The following is a 19,376-nucleotide window of genomic DNA, read 5'->3' as shown; positions in this document are numbered from 1 at the left end:
ACAGTATTGCCGGCTGCTGGCTGGGCAAGGCGGCGTGAGGAGCAAAGTGGCCCTGTCTGCAAAGCATCCAGTAGGACAAATAATGGGTTCAGCTATGCCAGGGAAGCGAAACTAGCAGTGCTTTCCCTTGCTTCTCCACTTCCCAGTCAGGCATGAAGCTTAGTTATCTTTTTGGGTGTGAACGTTTGTTGAGGTCTTGGTCTTGTGTCTTACCCGTAGACTCTGAGTTTGCTTTGACTGGTGGATGTGGGAGTTCAGTCGTGTTAGTAGTGCTTGCAGTGGTGTTGCAGTGTCTTGGAAGTGAGGACACTTGATTCCACACTTGCCTCGTGTCTGTTCCCATTCTTCTGCAGCTGCCCTAGGTGACTTTGCTTCCTGTTTCTGGTGCTGCTTAATGGGGTATTTGCAAAGACTGCTGGCCCATAGCAGAGAATGCCTTTCCTTTCCAAGGTGCTCGAGATGATTTCTTAAATGGTGGAGCCTTGCTCAGTAAAGAACTCTTCATTCTTCTTTCTTCACTAAAAGGAAGAGGAGACCTTTGGTCTTGAATGGCATAATTCTTCAACGGCCTTAGGAAAGAAAGCCAGCACTTTGTGTAGCCCAGCATCGAGAGCACAAGACAGTTGACTGTATTTGACACCTTTCCCTAGATTACAGAACGACGCGTCTTTAAGTACTGTTCTCTTTGGAACAGCTATAAAAAAAACCCCTGTACAGAATCTAAATTGTTCACAGATACTCATTTTTTTTTAATGCTTCCACAAGATCATTTTAAGAGAACTGAATTCACTTTGGGGCGTTGTAGGTCACAGAGTTCATATTTCTAGTTGCTTTCTACAGTGGCTCTGCTATACCTTGCAGATTCAAAATGGCTCAGGGTAAGGTAATTGAGGGACCTTGCTTGATTCCCGAATTAAACTTTGAAATGTGGACTTTTGACTATAGCTGCTGAAAGCTCCAGCTGCTGGATCCTCTTTCTTTTAGTGTCATGGTGTCCAAAAGCTTTCTTTGAACTTCATCTTGCAACTTACAGCCTGTGATGTTTCATTGGTTCTTTGTGGGAGCTGGTTTTTTGGTCTCATCCCACCTCTTGTGCAACAACTCCAGGGCATTGTGGGGATCCCCTTTGCAGATAACTCTCCTTTTTGCGCAGATGACCGGTTGTTCAATTGGCTGTTTATTGTGTGCAGGTGGAAATGGAGACTAGCCCTGGGAAGCTATTTGCCTGTTCACTTAATTGTGTTGTGGAAGCCAAGGAGAGAGGTAGACGAGAGCTTGATAGACTCAAGGAGTGCCAAGGGAAGTACGTGCCAAAGGATTGCTTTCCTTCTCAGTTCACAGAGCAGCCCAGAAGGATGCGTGTTTTCAGAGTCTCTTCTTCCCCTTGAGTTGCAGCTTCTGGCTCTCTCACACAACCCTGATGGAAGTAGTAGTCAAAAGGCTCTTTCAACTTGTGTCAGCCTTTGGTGGATCACACTTCAGCTTGGGTATCTCAGTACAGCACGATTGAGCTAGTTCATTCACTGCACCTGACATGTTCCTGTATTAGCAGCTGTGGCAGAAAAAAGGCATAGAAAACTACTGCCCTGCTCTTTCTTGCTAGGGAAACCCTGTGCTTGGAAGTCTTTCTGTGGTGCTCTTGCAAGTTTCTTCTCTTGCCTTTGTGATGCCTGAGCAGCGTAGTGGAAATAGTGCAGGGCAAAAGCCTCTGCTTAGCAATGTCAACTGACTTTTGACCTTTCAAATATATTCAGTCGTCAGACTGAAAAGATTAGCCATTGCTGTTTTACACTGAATCTTGCCTTTTGTGCGTCTGCCAGAGGTATTCCCAAACACTATACAAACCCTTTTAATTTATATCTGGACAGCTGGACTCAAACATGTCAAATGACTAGAAACTGCCATTGAAGAAACCAGGATTCAAGCAATTATCAAGGACTAGGAAGATGGAACTGTCGGTATCCTCATTGCTGCAGGGCAGAGGTACTCTGTGAAGTGACTGGGAAATAGATTTCTTGAGTATCACTTCTCACCGCAGTGATTTTAGCTCAGATTTGTGAACTATATAAGTAAGTCTTGGAGGGCTTTTTCTTCTATGCTTTTTATGCGTTTTCCTGAAGTGTTTGTCAAGCTGTTCTCTCTGGATCATCTGCTGCTACCAGTAATAAGTATTTTGCATTAGAGTATAGTTAAGCTCTTCTTGAATTGATACATTTTGACTTTGTCGTGAGCCCTGCTTATGTTCCAGAAGCAGTCATGAACAGTTTTGGTGAGAAGAGGGGAGAGACAAAAATAGCACTGAATATGAGCAAGAACTTGATTAGTCAAGGAAAAAGTTGCAACTTTTCCACGTTTGTTCACTGTTCTTCAAACCTTAACTATATTTAAGTAACTAATCTTCCAAGACGTTTATTGAGTAAGAATTATCTTCTATTTGACCAAAATATTCAGATGGTAAAGTAACTGCTTGTTTCTTGGCAATTCAGGATATGAATTGTATACTTTTTTCAACCTGATACCACTACTATCTACCTGAACAGAATACTTTAACAAGCGTGCATCTGGTGCTCTCATGAGAGAATACGATGCTTTATGCACATTCTAATGAATAGCTTTTATTTATTCCTTTGTCTTGCATAGTTATTGGCATCTTTTATTTTTCAGCTTCGAGCTCAGAACCAAGTACTGAAAAAAGGGGTTGTAGATGAGCAAGCAAACTCTGCTTCTCTGAAGGTAATCTCTAAAAAACTGCTCGTGTCAGATGTATTAAGCTGTGACAAAATAGGTAAATGGGGAGGGTAAATGGGAATACTTCTTGCTCAAAGTATTGTGATTAAAAGAATAAAGAAGGAGCTTTGATTTAATAAAAGAATTTCTGTTCTGCAACGAGTCTTCATTGTTCTCTGTAGGTGCTGACTTTGTGTAAGTGGAAGGTTGCTTCTTGATGATTAACTTCTAGAATGAAGTACCTACTTGAGTGTGATCTGTGGGCAGCTCAAGGAAGTGAAATCTGTTTTTTAGTTTAAAAGCAATACTTTTTGCCTGTTCAGTGTTCAAATAGTGAAGAAAACAATTTTTTAATGTGTTCTTTTTTTAAAGTGATACTTCTTATTAAAAGCATGTGTGAAAGTAAGGTTGCTTCTTGATGATTAACTTCTAGAATGAAGTACCTACTTGAGTGTGATCTGTGGGCAGCTCAAGGAAGTGAAATCTGTTTTTTAGTTTAAAAGCAATACTTTTTGCCTATTCAGTGTTCAAATAGTGAAGAAAATTTTTTAATGTGTTCTTTTTTAAAAGTGATACTTCTTATTAAAAGCATGTATGAAAGTAAGTGTGAAAGGTTTAAAATTAAACTTCTTGGTCATTCAGGAGCAACTGAAGATGAAGGATCAATCACTGAGAAAACTGCAACAAGAAATGGACAGCTTGAGCTTTCGAAATCAGCAACTTGCCAAGCGGGTGGAGTTACTTCAAGATGAACTTGCATTAAGCGAAGCTAGGGGCAAGAAGAACAAGGTATGTGCTAAAGGCAAAAAAACTTGCTTAGCAGATGTCTGCTCCTCACCTGTCAATGTCTTATCCTGATATTTCTAGCAGTAGTTGCTTTGTGTCAAGGGTTGAGCTGAATGTTTTTGTCAGAACTTCTGTTATTAACTGATGTTAGTGAAAATACCCACAAAACAGGTGTTGATACATATAATATGCTAAGTAGTTCTGTACTTTTCTTTCTAGTGTGTCAGCTAACTGATACTGAATTGCTATCTCCCTTTCCAGGTATTTATTAAGTGTTCAGACAGCTGGGAAAGATCTTGGAACTCTGATTAATCTACTGCTATGAAGAAAACTGATCACCCCTCATTTGCTATCCCCACCTCCTTGCTTTGTAATTTTGATGTCGATGGTTAACTCTTCAGCCTATGATTGTAGCTTTTCTAGTTGGCTCTTACATGAATCTTGTAAATTCAAGTCAAATGCTTTGAAATCTAAATTTTTGGCTAGTGTTCCTTATGTTATTTCAAAATGACAGAATAATTTTGGTACTGCAATCTTTCTTTGCCAAAATGCTTGCTGATTAAACCTGGTTATACCATGTTCTGTCTAAGATCAGCTATGTCTTCTGTAGGTAACATCAAAATTCCAGGGGTGGTGTGTCTGGACTTAAACAATTCTCAGGCATCCTTTGCTGCCTTCCTCTTATGAGGAAACCCCTCTTAATTACTGTCATCTTTTGGTTTTGGTTAGCTCCCAAAATGCTGTAGCTATCGAGACTGACATTAAAGAAATCATTCAACTGATCAGTAATATGATCATCTTCCTTACTTTTTCCCTAAACTCGTGCATTTTTTTGCTATCCAGTTTTTTTGCTTGAAAAGCATAGTACCTCTGACTTACATTATTCATGCACCATAGTAGATTGTTCTTCAAAATGCAGTTTGACCCTTCTGTTCTTTTATTTCATATTATGTAACTTACCGCTTCACTAGACATGTTTCCAAATTTTGAAGGATCTCAGCCTGGCTTGAGTAGCTTTGCAGACCATTGCCACTGACTTTCTTTTCTGTTCAGCTGTCAGAATGCATAGTTCTGGATTTCTTTTTTTAAGAAGTGTTTGTACTACCTTTTTAATATGTTTCCTTTAGTTTTACCTGCAGGGCCTCGCTGAGTACGTACGTTGTATTGAATGCACCCCCACTAAATTCCATGTCACCCTTACTTCAGAGGCTTGCCATTGGGAGACCATGAAATCACATCTAAAACTATTTAGGTTAGGATTCGGATACATGATCTGTGTCAGACTGCACTCCTGTTAGGAGGAGAACATACACCCATATCTCGGGTGTTGTAGTTCATAGGCTGACATCGAATGCAGAGGCGTCTTAGCTGTCCCAGCTGTCCCAAGCACTTGAAGTCCGGTGTTAAGTTTAAATGTAAACAGTCTCCCTTTTGTTTGGTGATGGTACTACCTTTGTTCAGCAGTGTGGTACAGCAGAGCAGCAGTGTGGGATTTGGTGGTGGTCTCTGAGTCTTTTGGATTAAATGGGTGAAAAATGAGGAAACAGTTGGCAGAGAGATGTCTGTATTCTCAGGGTAGTTGGCGGACAGCGAAGACCCTGTGTTTTCCAGTGCCACCTTGTGCTCCAGCCTGCCGTGGGATAGTGTACTTTCAGTGGTTATTCCTTGTCCCTGCTGAGACCAGACCAGCTTACACCTGGACACTTGGTGGGGGCAGATGTGCCTTATACGCAGCTACCAAACAGACCTGTGTGCGTAGGGTTTCATATTACTGACTGCATGGAATCATGCAAGGTTCAAATGATGTCAAATGGGCACCTGCCCATACAAGAGGCTTCATGCATGTGTGAATGTGACGCCTGAGTATAGGCTTTCCTGAGTCCTTATCGGGTTAGCATTCTACCACTATACAGGAACAACGGTGTGAAGGAAACGGTGCTGCTTTTAGGCTTATGCTGTGTGCAATATGTGTACCTTTTGATATATTAATCAATGTAAGTAAGAAATATATATATACACACACACACTTATGTGCCCCTGTTGGGAATCAGCGATGGGAAGTGTTTTCATATACTTGGGGATGGGCTTTGGAATACCCCCAGAGACTTGGAGATAATGAATGCATTTTCTTTCTTTTAGAAAAGTGCAGAATCCTCATCTCAGTTGAGTCAAGAGCAGAAAAGTGTCTTCAATGAAGATCTTCAGAAGAAGATAGAAGAGAATGAACGACTACATATACTCGTGAGTGAAACTTTTAGCCTTTCTTTTTAGTTCAGAAAACTGGTCACACGAACAAAGATATAGAAAATAAAATGCCATCTGAAAACTAATGGGTTTAGAAGCTTAGTTGTATGCAAAACAGTAGATTAGATCAGATAGCTTGTTTATAAAGATGTTCACTGGGCAAATGAGAAAGTATTTTGACCTCAGATTCTTAATAACTCACACAATAAGTGTTTTCTCATTTAGATTTTTAACTCTTGGTGACAGCTACTCTACTGAAAATAGCCATATAGTTGGTACTGGGTTGAAACTTCTTTAGTTCACTAACTGTTTCAGAATTGCCTTAAAGCTTAAAATATTTCCTGCAAGTTGCCATAATTAAGTCAGGAATTCCTTTACCGAAATGGAATGCATTTCACTTTGGTTTAGAAAACTTGAGAAAAACCTTATGGCTCAAGTTTAATTTTTCAGGTACTCACTATTAATTGGCAATATATTTAAGGAATGCTTGGTACTACAAAACTTTAATAAACACAAAGTACTTAGTTCCTGAATCTTTTCTCTGTAAATATCATAATAAAATTTCTATTTGTCTGAGAACTAGTACTTGTTATTAACCTGGACTGGCTAATTAAATTGGTGTAACTCAAAGGACTAGATTCCATAGTAAAATGAAGCTTTCATACGAGCTCTGCTTTTCTTCTTTTAGTTCTTTGAAGCAGATGAGCAGCACAAACGTTTAGAAGCGGAGCTGAGAACTAGACTTGAGGTTTTGGAAACTGATGCTGCCCAGCATCAAGCTGTGGTGGACAGTTTAACGAGGAAATACACGGATACCATAGAAAAGCTGCAGAATGATAAAGCCAAATTAGAAGTAAGGAGTTTTTCTCTTACTTGCAAGTTTGAAAAGTTTTGAAGTGAAATGTCTTGCTGTGTCAGTACTTACATTGTGAGATTATCTTCTTGCATAAAGATCAAGTCTCAGACACTAGAAAGAGAAGCTAAGGACTGTAGGCTTCGAACCGAAGAATGGTAAGTGTTTTTATTTAATATAATGAAAAATTTGATTTAAAGAAATAACTGCTGTAAAAGATTAACTGGATTATTTTTAGAGAATAATACCTTTAGAGGAAAAAAGAATACTCTGATAAAACTGAAAATACTGGTCAACAGCACATTAACATCAAGACTGTGCAGGTCAGACCCCTTTTCCTTCTGCTGAGTATGTAACTAGTCAATCAATTCCACAGATTCAACTTTCAGTAAGAGCAGTTTTATCACCAAACTATTTTAAGTAGCTGCGAAGCTGATGAAGGCTTGAAGAATTTTTGTAATGGAATGCTATAAGAAGTAAAGAAACTACTGAACTTGTATGAAACAAAGATATGTGAGTTTTTACAAACTGCTTCTAAAAACAAAGCTTGGGTAAGGTATGCTGAGACAACCGGCTGAAAAGAGTTTCAAAAATCCCTCTCCACCCCAAATGCTTCTGGAACAATCACTTTTGCTTCATGTATAACACACTCAGCTAGAATATCGAAAGCTTTTGTTGAAGGATTGTAGTGTTAGTTTTGGAATACCCTCGTCTTGAAGACAAGTTGTAGCAAATGGGAAGAAGTTGAGGACTGCGGGCCAAATCAAATTAGGGTGCACTTCTCTGGAATTTATTAAGGTGCATTTTTTCAAAGATATATATGCAATATAGGTCTTTAACGTAATGGATAAAATGTATAGTGAATGATCAGATGAAGAGTTCCTTCTTTCAAATGGTAACCTTGAAGTATGTATTTCAATTATTTTGATAGATGCGAAGATACTTGAATTCCAATAACTCTCCTCTAATACAGGTCAGGGTTTCACTGAGAACGACTTGCAAAAGAGGATGAAAGCTGTATTTTGCTGCTCTCTGCTTTTTTGTGGCGTTTGAAAAAGTGTAGTCTTAATCTTGCTACTATTCAGTTCAGAGCTTGTCTGTCATGTTCTATGATGACTGGGTAATTAATGTCAGTGTAAGAAATTGTCCCTACCATTTAGGAAGGGAAGCTTTTTAAAAATAATAGTCTGACACTTCTTTATTTTAAACACTGAAATCAGTATCTAATGAACACATGACAGAAAATGTCTTAGAGTACTGCTCTTCTGTTTTCCCCACTCTTTCAGGGGAACGGGTCCATTTCCCTCTGACACCCACGCTTTATTCAGGAAAGCCAGGGGATATGAGACTTGACAGCCTGCATGCCTTGAAAATTAAAGGGCAGAATGTAAACCGAAACATAATCGAACTACTTGTTTGCCATTCCTTCATAGTACAAAAAGGAAACATCTGTACTCTTGCAGTTTGTCTTTGAGTTTTTCTATCATGCCTAATGCTACTGCGGTTCATGCTGTACAGTTTCTATGCAATTTTGGAGCTGCTTTTCAAGAAAAATGTTTGTTAATGTGCATGAGCTACTTATTGGCCAGTTTCTTCATATCTTGCTCGTCTATTTTGGATTCTTTTTTCCTTGTTAGTCCTGACAACTTTCCACGTATCAAATGTTTTTGTAAAAAAGGAAAAAACTGTCACTTTGACACCTTCCCCCCCACACTATATGTGCAGGAGTTCTAGATGTCAAATGGGAAGCAAAACAGTGAAGAATTTGGGGGCCTAAGTTGGGTAAGGTGTGAAATTTGGTCTGAATCAATATGCAGTGATCTTTGACATGTATATAATGCTGGAATATGTTACTGTTCACCTCAAGAATCTATACTAATGACATTAGTAGTCTTAATAACTTGTGTATTACATACACAATCAAATGCAAGCGAAGCAGATCTAGAGAAAAATCACTTGAGAACGCATCAGAAACATAATTGCCAAGTCTTGTGGGAATAGGCTGTATCATAGCAGTGTTTAAATATGGGGCTTTGAAAAGCTTGTGAGATATTTCTAATAGTGATGTGACATAGTTAACTGAATTATCGACAACTCACTACTTGCATATTGGAATACTGCATTGGATATATAGTAACTAATTAAAGGCCCTTTTGCATTCCCATTCAAGTTCCAGTAGAAAAGAATATCTTCATATAGCTTATACAATAATTGCAGAATTAGAAAATAATGTAAAGATTAATTCTGAAGTAAGTTGAGCTTCTCAAGAATGGAACTTAGGATTTACAACAATTTGTTGGATCTTTCACTGCATTTGTTAGGGATTAAAATACAATATTGTATATTAATTTCTCCTCCTTTATGTCATATTTATTCCTACTGTCTTATTTCTATTTAACTTCTAGAAAGAGACAGATACCTGCACACTCAAGGGATGCTTATGGTGAGCTATGGCGTTAGTGATACAGATTAAAGGTTTACAGTGTGTGTGTGGTTTTTCGTTTGTCTTTTTGTTGTTTAGCCAGCAACAGTTAAAGAATCTTCAAGCAGCTTTGGGCAGTAGACTGGAAGAATCTCTATGCATAATCAATGAAAAAGTACCTTTTAATGACACAAGTACGTATTGCCTTGGTCTGGGTTTCTTGTTTAATTTTGGGTATCCATCTGGAGGAAGTACTCCTTATGAATTAAGATGTATTAGCTGTAAGAAATGTTGGACATCTGAACAGACACTTGCAGGTAATTGTAATAAGTATTCATAATACTCATCATAATCTTGTTTAGTGATCTTAATATATCAAGTTTTTATAGTTATATATATATAATGAAAATTAAAACTTTTGAAGGCTTTTGAGTAATTTGCCGCTTGTCTTGCTTAGTGTTGACAGAATATTGTAAAAGATGAAAGAACACTGTCAGTTTACTGGTTTCTCCACAAAGACTACTTTAGTTACTCATCTCAGAGCATTATTTTTGGCAGGGTATATTCAAGAGTTACAGTAAGTTAAGATGGGGATAAACTGGTGGCTGCAAGAGGTGTTGACTTAATGAGGCACTGCATCAATAACGGTCTACACTTAGTATTAGTGGGAAGTCTGTCAGTGTGTCTCATCTCTGATCAGAGAACACCCAGGCTAGTTCTTATCTGTGGTTTGTCTCAGACTTGTTCATCTTTTCAGGGGAAAAAAAACCCTTTGAATTCGGGGACTTCTACCTGAAGCAACCTTTTTTTCTGCTTCCTTTCCAACTGCTACTAGATAAACTGGAGTGCAGAGGATACCATGAAATTAGGAGTCCTTAGCCTTTGCGTTGCTTTGGTACAAGAATCAGTTAGTATGTGCCAGATCAGTGCTGTGTACTGGGTGCTTTTGTAAATAGCTTGAACACGAGGTTGTACTTGGGCAGGCAGCAGTCTGTACTCTTCTGGCAGTGAGACTTAGGAGGACCTGGAATAGTGAAAAAGCTGAAAGTAGTGGAGAAGGAGCAGAGAAGTGAAAACAGGCTGTTGAATTTCCAGTGGGTTTTATTGGTAGCTTTTGCATTTTTCTTTCAGTTTAAAGCTTGATGACGACATTTTGAATAGCCTTAGGTACTCTAAAAGCTGATCTGGCAGGGTGTTGCAGGGGTGAGCCTTCCAGGTTCTCCACTGGGTTGGAAATCCAGTGAGTCTTGGCTTAGAAACACCAGATGATCTTCTCCTTGGGAAATGTTGACTCTCATACAGCATGTTATGCTTAGGTGTTGGTGCCTTGAGTTGATACCCTTTTCACTTCTTTCCTCTCAAAGATCACTTTGCCTGGCATCTGATGCCTATTTCTACTTCTCTGGCTGCTTTAGCTGATTTTCTTTTTTACAGGTGGTTATCATTGTAGCAAGAACTTGATGCAAATAACTTGTTTATCTGTTCACTCAGCTGTCATAGCATAATGTTTTTGCTTGTGTAGAAAACACTGCAAATAGTGGGCAGATCTTTAGTGGTAGAAGAATAAGAAGTCAGGAAATGTTTGTCTGCTATGGATTCCAACTGTCTTGCTATAGGCTCTGTAGTTGGTTTTAAATGTAACTAGCAGCTGGCTTTAGTTTCAGTAACATCAAATCACTTGTTGACTGCTAACTATCATTTAGAGAGTAGAAAGATAAAGTTTTCTGAAGCATTTACTTACAGGATTGGTGATTTTGGACAGAGTTTTTTTTGTTCTGAATACAACTACCTCTTCCCATGTGTTAATTGCCAAATGTGAGTGATACAAAAGGAATAAGAAGCTGTAAATTTCCTTTGTGTGCAAATTTTAAACTGAAGTGGTTATTACATTTAATTGAGGATGGATGTGATCCCTTTTAAATCTATAAGACTTAGTAAGCTGTTCTCTAGGTACAAATATCCCTCTACCTCTTTAAAAATTGTGCCTGCTTGTAATTGAATAATAATTCTAGTTGCTTTGTAACTGGAACAAAATGCTGAAATATGTGGAGAGTACATCTTCTAAATTATCAACAAATCAAGTACATACAGGAGCCTTTTTTAATGTAGAAACCATTAAAAAAAATACATTCATCTTATTTGACAGTGCCTGGAATGTAATTGAAATTTGAAGATCATCTTGAATTCTTTAAGGGTTTTTTTAAAGATTTTCACTTCTGTTAGCGATGAACACTGTTCCTTTGGGCAAGAGGATTCTGCTCTTACCTATCAAATTCAGGGTGTTCAGAAAGTTAAATTTGATTCTGCAGTCTGAGGCAAGTATAGAAGTGCTTTCTCTCCACCTAGTCACAGTAACGGTTCTTAAGTGAGGATGTTTAGGCCTACTTTATTGAAGCCAATTGTTTCTATCTTTTTAGTTAGTATTACTTTCATTGCAGTAATATTACAGTTCATGTAATTTTATATTTAAAAAAAATCACTATTTACCAATAAGTGTCTCTTAAAAAATGAAGATTTAATAAATGCATATAACTCAATTTTTGTCCTGTAGAATCTAATCGATACAATGCTCTGAATGTACCGTTACACAACAGAAGATACCAGGTAGGCACTTTTTATGGCTTCATATGTAAAGATGCAACTTTCTACACAGATACTGAATAAAACCAGTCGTTTTAGTGACCTGAAATGGCAGAAGATAGACTATCTTACTACTACCATGATATTCCAAGGGAATTTCTGTCCACAGAGCCTCTGCGCTTTTCAAAAGGTAGTCTATACTGTTCAAAAGGTAGTCTATACTGTTCTTATGTCAAGGAGTCACGTTGTCTGCTCACCTCACTTCACTAGAGCTAATCCATTGACTACTGGCTGATGATCACTGTAGGTATTAACTCAGGCATGCCTTTCTAAAAAGAATGGCAAAAAGGTTTAATATTTGTCTCTAAAGTTATACAAAATATTCTCTTACTATGCGAACCTGCAGTAAGTTAGAACTTTAACAATGAAATGTTCAAGTTGGTTAAAACTACATTAGTTTAGAGGTCTTAAGCTTTTGTTGAAAAAAGGTAGTTTTGGTATCTTAAATTCCTTTCCCTCAAACTGAGCTTCAGTCACATGACTTGAGCCCCAAAGAATGTTTGCGTTTGTAAACTATACATTGGTGTGTATGCTAGAATACTGTATTAGCTAACATTACTTGTCACTAGTCATAATCCTTTTAAGGAATAAATCATGTATTTTTGAGAACTCTGCATGGTTCGTTTACATTTTATGGGATACTTCTTGCCAAAACACCTCTTACTTGCAGACAAATCACCCTTATTAATTTAAATATTATTTAAAAAAAAGAAGCTGTTTCTGTTCACTACTGTAACTTCATCAATTTCCTTGGGAATGTGGTTTACTCAGTATTTGAAAATGAGCATTAGTTTTCTGTGAATAGCTAAATACATGAAAGCTTTTTACAGTAGTAAATCAGATATCTTGATGCAGTCAAAATTTTCCTGTTTTGGTACCACTGAGGATGGGCTCCACAGCACTCAGTGTTTTTTCTCTTCACTTGTATGGTATGCCTTGAACCGAAGTTAGTACATTCAGATGCCACTGCAGAAAGATTTCAAATAGTTGCTTTCTCCTTTCTTCAGAAGTGCCTATAAAGAGACCTTGTTCCTAATATGTCTGCTGTAAGAACAGGTGACCTGCTGTCCAGTTTTGTGATGGAAGCAGCCTTAAATCAACCTGTTGCTGAGTTCTAAGGAAAATCTGAATAATTGTGTGGAGAGTTTCTCCCTTTGCTATTTTCTGCTAGCACTATGTCAGCCAGCCTCATGCTTCAAGATCTGCAGTCTTAAAAATGTTCCAGGACAGATTTTTATGACTGGCTTTGCCAGTGGAGGCAAAATGCTAGTGTATTAGTACAGGCTGCAGTGTAAAAGACAGCAAAGCAGTAATATTGTCTGTTTTCCTTCCTTGCATAGCTAATTAACATACACAAACTGAGTATAATGACTACATTAATTACTCACCACCATCCCTGATCTTTAATCAAGATTCACTTGATTTAACACTTTATTGAAGCATTAGGAATACATCTCTGAAGAATAAGTCATTCTTGGCTGAAATGTCACTTTAACTTTATTCTCTCCTCTATAAATCACAACAGTGCGGTCTTCTGTTGCCTTCGCTTTTTCAGAATGGTCCATTTTGGATTCATTTCTTGGATACCTTCCTACTACACTAAAGCCACAGAACAGCCTTGTTCATGAGCAGCAGCTCAGTTCTGTCCAGGTGGGAGAGTAAGAATGGAGTGTTACTGGTTAGAGAAGCAGACACCTTTTATTCTGGGAGAAAACCTCATTGTTTTTTACTAATTAAAGTTAGGTTTCCTTACAACCAGATGTTACAAATTTCTCACTATCACCATACTGAAAGAACTGAGCTGTTGTCAGCAATTAGTCTATTGGTCTTTAGAAATCTTAATTTCAAAGATGGTTTCCTTAATTGTACTAACCTCTAAGTGTTCTTGTGGCCTGTAGTTTGAGAAATGCAGCAGAGGCAAAGCATCACCTGTTATATGAAATAAAAATGTACTTTGTCATCATAGAAAAACATGCACTTCTGTGTGGCATTGTAGTTTAGTCATAAATTTTAAGTTAAAGATAATTGCTGCTATGTATTTTAGGCTGAACTAGTAACAAGAAAGAAATCATTGATAGCAATTTTTGTATCCAACCATAGATTTTTTCATATTTAAATAGGTACACGTCAAATATAATCACTTTATAACTGTCTTCACAGCTGAAGTTGCGAGACCTTGCTGGCCAGGCACTGGCTTTTGTTCAAGAACTTGTAACAGCTCTTTTGAACTTCCATACATACACTGAGCAGAAGGTACAGATCTTTCCCATTGATTCTGCAACAGACACTATATCGCCGTTAAATCAGAAGGTAAAGCTTACAGATTTCAGCTACGAGTATATTCAGTTATGTAGACTTTAATGAGTGAATAATGTTAGTCATGCAAATTTCTGCCACCTTTACTGGAATGCTATGAGTGTCTTCCCAAGAGGCAGCCCCTCCTGCATGAGAAGTCTTTTCTATTGGGTGAATTCTCTGAATGTGGGCGAAGGTGTAGCTGCAGAGAATCCTTTTCCCCTGTGCCTCTGCTACAAGAGCAATATGATAGTCAAATCAAGGCTTTGCTTTAAGTGCTAAATTAAAGTGCATTTGTCAAAAGTTCAGCTGACTTATTTTAAAATAATACACAAATATTGCACTGCTAAATAGATGCTTGTCTTAATTAATGCACTGGGGCATGGGAGACATTGAGACAGAAGGTCCTGTGTTTAAAGTGTTTAACTGTAATTTGAAATAAACTGGATGTAAGGTGGGCTTATGAATGAGAGAACTTGGACTCTGTTTCCTTGTCAAAAAACAACTTTATAATCTGATTTTGGGCTATTTGTGTAAAGACCTTTCCTGTAAGTGTTGTGAAGCTTCAAGTCTGTAAAGCATGTTGAAATTATTATGAGAAACCTGACCTGTCTCTTTCTGTGCAACTCTACGAGAAGACTTTTCTGAGAGTATGATTCAGAGCTGTTAAGCTGCATCTTTTGACTTTCTATGCCATGAAGCATGGAAAAGAACTTTGTCCACAAGGATTTGTGTGGGATGCATATACGTATGCTTTGGAATAAAATTGCAATAAAATTGCTTTAACATCAGAGTTGTTGACTCATAGTGCAGGTGGACCTATGTGCATTTAAGTTGCTGGATGGCAGTATTTTCTGATTCAGACTATAATTTCAATTTAGTAGTTTGTAGGGCTCAGACTTAAGCTACCAAAATGGACTTGATTTGCATTCATCAAATGGCTGCAATGCATGTAGTGGCAATGTTAACTATCACAAAACGTTCCTGGGAGGACCTCCTTTAATCTCTTTGCAGGCAACAAAAATGCTTGTGAAGGTGTTTATCCACTAGAGAAATCCCACTCTATCTTCGCAGTTGTTTCAACTATTTGAATCAAGAATACACTTTTACAGAGACTCAGCGTAGATCTTAGTTTGAGAACAACATTTTCTTGCTCCTGCCACCAAATGTACTCAAAATGGCATATCCTTCTTGTGAAAACTATGTGGCTTTGTCATCTTCCAAATTCTTTGGAGCAGGAACTGTCTCCTTGTTTATGTGGCCCAGTGTGGTGATTGGATTCTACAGACACTGCTGCAGTTTACACTAAGGGAATAAAATCAGGTTTCTTAGACATCACTTCTCACGCATTTTTTTCTTAATGTCCTAGTTAACACTTCTTTGTTACTTTTCAGCAGAGAAGTGCTTTCACAGGGCTGAAATATGCAACTTAATCAGAACTGTAATTTGATTCTCCTTTTCTGATAATTGGCTCTGATTCAGTAGCTCAGGCTTTGTTTGTTTTCATAATTATGTCTCTTGTAGTCTGCCCCATTGTATATTCATGACCTAATTGCCTCAGTGCATGCTACCTCTCAGGGCTCCTGCCATGACTTTCCAGTGGTGAAGCATCTTTTATCACTCACTGAAGCTGCTGTTGCTCCTGTATTTTTGATTAATTTATCTGTTTGCTTGGCAAGTGTTCTCAGTGTGATCTTTGCTCCTCCACTGAGTGATTCAAAAACCTCCCCTTAATGTAGTAGACAAAATGAGACAAGTGTCAGGTAGTGGCTTAGCACACTTGCACTGATTTATTTTTCCCCAACTCCAGGTCTTGTCTGGCGCTTTCGAGCTATTTTCCCCACCAAACACTCAGAGTAGATGTGGACAATTCCCTTCCAGGTTCAAGTATTCCTTTTCTCTTTAAGTATTGGATTGCTGGGTTCTGCTGGGTCTTCAGCATCGTGCCAGATAACTCCAGTCCTCTCTCTTGCAACACAAGTCAGGAGCATTCTGCATGTGTTATTTCTTCCTCCTTAGATTTAGGAATTTTCCCTAATTCCATCCAGATTTGTGCATGCATGAATGAGAGCTTGGCATCTCTCTTCTCTTATTAACACTGTGTTACTGCACTGTAATAATATAAGAAATAATGAAAATTTCTCGTACCCTATTTGCCTGGGATCTTTAGCTACTATTGTGGTATAAATAATCAAAGGTGAAGGTATCTTTCTGTGGGGTAAAATAAAAACCAAGATCACTTTTGACTACCTATGTCAATCTGTGGAAAAAGCTTTTTGTAATACTGTGGTATCAAAATTGAAAGCTGACAGGACTGTTACGTTTTGATTGTGTGTAAGAGTAAACATCTTTGTTCTCAGGTATACTTTTTTGAAGGCAAAATTAGTCATAGAATTTACTTAAGCAATTTTTGGCAAAGTCAGGCAGTTCCATGAGGCCAAAGTTTCATAATTGCCCAAACCTGTCATAGTTCTTGAAAGTAAGAATTCTCCCTTTGATTAGTTACTGCTCCATCCTTTGCATTGGCATAAGCATACTTTGACTGGCCCATGTTGAAGACAACTGGATACAGATAAAGATTAAACTGTATCTCTTGCTCTCAGTCTTAACTGGGTTTGGTTCTTCAGTACTTTACACAGCACGGCATAGCTGTGCAAATGTTTGTGCTGATGCACAGGACAAGGGCTGAGAGGCAAACAACAGCTGGAAGGAAGGTGGGATAGTTTATTCTGGTGGCTTAATGGTGCACGGATCTAGCCTTAATTTGATGGAGTTGAGCAAGGAATGCAAGAATGTTTAAACTTAAAGCAGGAGTTTGGTGTGCTGTGCATGGCAGTTAAAATGAGATAGGGTGCTGTGGCAAAGCCCTAGATGGGGTTTTCCCTGGACTTCCGTTGTAGTCTTCACTATTTCTCACTTTCTCTCAAGGTGTGAGTTTGTCCTGTAGAAGAGGTTGCTGTACATCACTTGACTGTTATATCTTATTATTGACGTCCTGGGGATCATTTAAGATGACAGGTGCTTTGCTAAAGTGGACCGTTCAATTGTTAACTTGAAACTGTTTGCAAGAGCCTTCAGTAAGCACCATTTTAAAATCTCTCTGTACTCAGTTCTCACAGTATCTTCATGAAAATGCTTCGTATGTTCGCCCTCTGGAGGAAGGAATGCTTCAGTTGTTTGAGAGTATTACAGAAGATACTGTGACAGTCCTGGTAAGATTTCTTATTTTTAGTATTGAAAAAGATTTTTACCGAGCAAAAATACTTATGTGTTGCTTTTCCTTCCAGGAAACAGCTGTGAAATTGAAGGCCTTCTCAGAACATCTAGCTTCCTACTTATGCTTTTTAAGAAAGATTCTTCCTTATCAGTTAAAAAGGTACTTTTGATTTCATTAAATTAAAGGGGCACTAAGTGTCAGGCATGCAGCATTGTCAACATCTACAACTCAAATATTAAGTCAACCCTTAAAGCACTCTGGCTTAAAAGGCAGAACTTTTTTTTTGCCTGCTGGTTTTTGAGCCTTTAGGTTATGCATGTTTTTTGCAGCTGGGTATTAGAGCTAAAAACATGTATTTTAAAGCCTTATTTTTCCCCCCTCTCACAGATGACACTTTAATGAAAGCTGCACAGATTTTCAATGTTTCTTAATGTTATTCAATAGTGTTGATACTATTCAGGTATGATACACTGAAACTGTTAATTTCTTGATCCTGTCTGAAGATTATTTATCATGGAGTAAATACAGCAATGTAGTAAAACTTGGCCAGATGCATGTCCCTTCTGCAGTGAAAATCTTTGTTCCCGAGTGGGTCGAAGGGAGGTGAATTACTAGTGCAAAGGACTGCTTAAAAAGAGGTTTTGGATTAAGGAAGAAGAAAAATCTTGGTTTATGCCTTCTTTGTATCTGTTGTCCCTGCTCCTTAGGAAGCAAAAGGTAAATTATACGTAGTAGAGGAAAAAGTCTTTAAACTGATGCAATCAATTCCTTGCTGTGAGTGTAAACCATTCCTGGCTTGTGACTGAAGCTCCTAAGAATGGGGACTGTACATGCATGCACGCAGTAATTTTCATGTACTGCTAAGTTATTCTGATATGTTAACCTCTCTAAAATAAACTCCTAGTCTATTGTTGCTTTGGACTGGGGATGTAGAGAACACTAGTTATCTACTCCAAAACTCATGAACTTGTTTTTTAAGGTAATTGCTCACTTTTTAAAAAAAAAAATAATTCATATATTCCTAGTTTGGAAGAAGAGTGTGAGTCTTCTCTTTGCACAGCTGCTTTAAGAGCTAGAAATATGGACCTACACAGAGACATGAAAAGGTTGACTGCAGTCTTTGAGAAGCTACATACATACGTTAGTCTTCTTGCATTACCAAGTAAGTACTAGTTTTGGCTCTGTTGGTTACATTGTGACTAGAAGGCATATTTTCCTTTCAGACCAGTTTAAAAACAACAACAAAACCCTACAAAAACCCAACCCAAACACCAAACCACACCAAAAAAAACACAAAAAAAATCCCACTTCTTATGATAGAGGAAAACAATGTTAACGTTACTCTTTAGGTACAGTCTAAACTATGGGGCGAGTGAGTTCTGCAGTATGCTCTGTCATACTGGACCCTCTTTGATCCAGGCTGGGAGACTGAGTGTGCTGTAGAGTTTCTTTAATGCTCTGCACTCTTCCTTCTGGATAGACATGGGCATGGCACAGGCCTGGAAATTACCAAGCAGTCACATGTACCACATTTTAGATAGTCATAGTTAACTGTAGAGGAGAAGGAATGACTGTAGGCTTTTGTAGTACGATTTTAGGGTTTTTTTTATAGGTTTATAGGTTTTCACTGCAGTTTTTTTATAGTACTATTGATAGCAGCACGAAGGAACTCCAGCCAGTAAGACACCTTCATCGGGGGCCCAACCTAAATGCCTCTATGCAAATGCACGTAGCACGGGGAATAAACAAGAGGAGTTAGACGTGCGCACACTTGTAGGGCTACGACCTTATTGGCATCACGGACACATGGTGGGATGGCTCCTATGATTGGAGTGTTGGGATGGAGAGATACAGGCTCTTTAGGAAGGACAGGCAGGGGAGACGAGGAGGGGGTGTCGTCCTCTATGTCAGTGACCGGCTGGAGTGCATGGAGCTCTGCCTGGGGATGGATGAGGAGCTGACCAAGAGCTTATGGGTCAGAATTAAAGGGAAGGCAGGGACAGGTGACATTACAGTGGGGGTCTGCTACAGGCCACCCGACCAGGAAGACCGAGCAGATGAGGCCCTCTATAGACAGATAGGAGCAGCCTCATGTTCACAAGCCCTGGCCCTAATGGGGGACTTCAACCACTCCGACATCTCTTGGAGGGACAACACGGCAGGGCATAAGCAGTCCGGGAGGTTCCTGGCAT

The 19,376-nt window shown here is 38.5% G+C and overlaps 1 protein-coding gene across 1 annotated transcript in view; it reads left to right on the top strand.

The window, feature by feature from the left end:
- The first annotated feature begins 1,928 nt into the window (after window positions 1–1,928).
- Window positions 1,929–19,376, top strand: part of PPP1R21 (protein phosphatase 1, regulatory subunit 21) — a 34,584-nt gene continuing 17,136 nt past the window's right edge. The window contains exons 1-12 of the mRNA XM_009333613.1: window positions 1,929–1,983; window positions 2,665–2,733; window positions 3,370–3,516; window positions 5,653–5,754; window positions 6,446–6,610; window positions 6,710–6,768; window positions 9,132–9,226; window positions 11,584–11,636; window positions 13,833–13,982; window positions 17,078–17,179; window positions 17,255–17,343; window positions 18,210–18,346. Of these exons, the coding sequence (XP_009331888.1) occupies window positions 3,382–3,516; window positions 5,653–5,754; window positions 6,446–6,610; window positions 6,710–6,768; window positions 9,132–9,226; window positions 11,584–11,636; window positions 13,833–13,982; window positions 17,078–17,179; window positions 17,255–17,343; window positions 18,210–18,346 (1,087 nt within the window). The 5' untranslated portion in view covers window positions 1,929–1,983; window positions 2,665–2,733; window positions 3,370–3,381. The remainder of the gene's footprint in view (window positions 1,984–2,664; window positions 2,734–3,369; window positions 3,517–5,652; window positions 5,755–6,445; window positions 6,611–6,709; window positions 6,769–9,131; window positions 9,227–11,583; window positions 11,637–13,832; window positions 13,983–17,077; window positions 17,180–17,254; window positions 17,344–18,209; window positions 18,347–19,376) is intronic.

The sequence above is a fragment of the Pygoscelis adeliae genome, unplaced genomic scaffold (genome assembly GCF_000699105.1).
Source record: "Pygoscelis adeliae isolate BGI_AS28 unplaced genomic scaffold, ASM69910v1 Scaffold1, whole genome shotgun sequence".
Classification (NCBI taxonomy): domain Eukaryota; kingdom Metazoa; phylum Chordata; class Aves; order Sphenisciformes; family Spheniscidae; genus Pygoscelis; species Pygoscelis adeliae.
This window is presented reverse-complemented; position numbering and strand designations above follow the sequence as displayed.